This window comes from Dendrobates tinctorius, unplaced genomic scaffold (genome assembly GCF_039654945.1).
Source record: "Dendrobates tinctorius isolate UK_male_01 unplaced genomic scaffold, ASM3965494v1 ptg000116l, whole genome shotgun sequence".
NCBI classification, from domain to species: Eukaryota; Metazoa; Chordata; class Amphibia; order Anura; family Dendrobatidae; genus Dendrobates; species Dendrobates tinctorius.
Genome location: NW_027361784.1, coordinates 48,273,806 through 48,275,579, shown reverse-complemented (window position 1 = coordinate 48,275,579; position 1,774 = coordinate 48,273,806). Strand labels below are relative to the sequence as shown.

Sequence of the window (1,774 nt, the reverse complement as noted above, 5' to 3'; positions counted from 1 at the left end):
ATACTGCTCCTATGTACAAGAATATAACTACTATAATACTGCCCCTATGTACAAGAATATAGCTACTATAATACTGCCCCTATATACAAGAATATAACTACTATAATACTGCCTCCTGTGTACAAGAATATAACTACTATAATACTATCCCTTATGTACAAGAATATAACTACTATAATACTGCCCCTATGTACAAGAATAAAACTACTATAATACTGCCCCTCTATACAAGAATATAACTACTACAATACTGCCTCCTATGTACAAGAATATAACTACTATAATACTGCCCCTATGTACAAGAATATAACTACTATAATACTGCCCATATGTACAAGAATATAACTACTATAATACTGCCCCTATATACAAGAATATAACTACTATAATACTGCTCCTATGTACAAGAATATAACTACTATAATACTGCCCCTGTGTACAAGAATATAACTACTATAATACTGCCGCTGTGTACAAGAATATAACTACTATAATACTGCCTCCTATGTACAAGAATATAACTACTATAATACTGCTCCTATGTACCGTGTTGCAGTCAGGTGGGCAGGACAGATCTAAGCTCTCTCCCCATGGATCCGGCGGGCTAGCTGGATATCTTTGGGCATGATGGTGACCCTCTTAGCATGGATCGCGCACAGATTTGTGTCCTCAAACAGCCCCACCAGATAAGCCTCGCTGGCCTCCTGGAGGGCCATGACAGCGGAGCTCTGGAAGCGGAGATAAGTCTTGAAGTCCTGGGCGATTTCTCTCACCAGGCGCTGGAAGGGAAGCTTACGGATCAGCAGCTCGGTGGACTTCTGGTAGCGGCGGATCTCACGGAGAGCAACTGTCCCTGGCCGGTACCTGTGCGGCTTTTTCACTCCGCCAGTGGCGGGAGCGCTTTTCCTGGCGGCTTTAGTGGCCAGCTGCTTGCGGGGAGCTTTCCCTCCGGTGGATTTCCGAGCGGTCTGCTTAGTTCTGGCCATAGCTCTGTATAGAAGAGAATAGAAGTCCGGATTCTTTTCATGGACTTTAGCTCAGCGTTCAATACCATTGATCCGAATTTACTTCATAAGACAATGGTAGCTCTTGGAGTCCCTCTCAACTTATGTTTCTGGATTTATAACTTCCTGACAGCCAGGATACAGAGTGTAAAAGTTGGACCATTCACTTCGGACACCTTGGTCACAAACATCGGGGCACCTCAGGGGTGTGTTTTGTCCCCGTTACTGTTTTCTCTCTATACGAATGATTGCATCTCTTCAGCAGACTCAGTAAAAATCTTGAAATTTGCCGATGATATGACACTGATTGGTCTCATCAGGGGAAATGCTGAAGACTTGTATCGGAGTGAGGTGAAAAGAATATGTGACTGGTGTAAAGCCAACCATCTTGTACTCAACACTAAAAAAACTGCTGAGATGGTTGTGGATTTTAGGAAAGATCAACATGAGATACTTCCAATCTACATCCATGACGAAGTGGTTCTTAGGGTCACAGAGACCAAATTCCTTGGTGTTATCATCTCTCATGATCTTAAATGGGGGAAAAACGTGGATGCTGTTATAAGAAAAGCACAACAGGGGATGTTCTTCCTGCGTCAGCTGAAAAGATATGATTTGTCTAAGAATCTGCTGATCTTATTCTTTAATGCTGTCATCAGATCTGTGATTTGTTCCTCTCTGATAGTCTGGTATGGGGGAGCCACTGCGCATGACAAACTCCGCTTACAAAGGACTTTCAGAACAGCAGAGAGAATTATAGGTTCCCCCCT

At 42.9% G+C, this 1,774-nt stretch overlaps 1 protein-coding gene across 1 annotated transcript; it reads right to left on the bottom strand.

Annotated features, from left to right (window-relative positions):
- Positions 1-575: 575 nt before the first annotated feature.
- On the bottom strand, positions 576-986 carry LOC141101371 (histone H3, embryonic-like). The gene has a single exon (XM_073590443.1). It carries the CDS (start codon positions 984-986, stop codon positions 576-578), a length of 411 nt encoding a protein of 136 aa, XP_073446544.1.
- Between the last annotated feature and the right edge of the window lie 788 nt (positions 987-1,774).

What these genes read in the sequence shown, in the direction of transcription:
- LOC141101371 (XM_073590443.1), bottom strand. Translation starts at nt 986, where the DNA reads ATGGCCAGAACTAAGCAGACCGCTCGGAAATCCACCGGAGGGAAAGCT.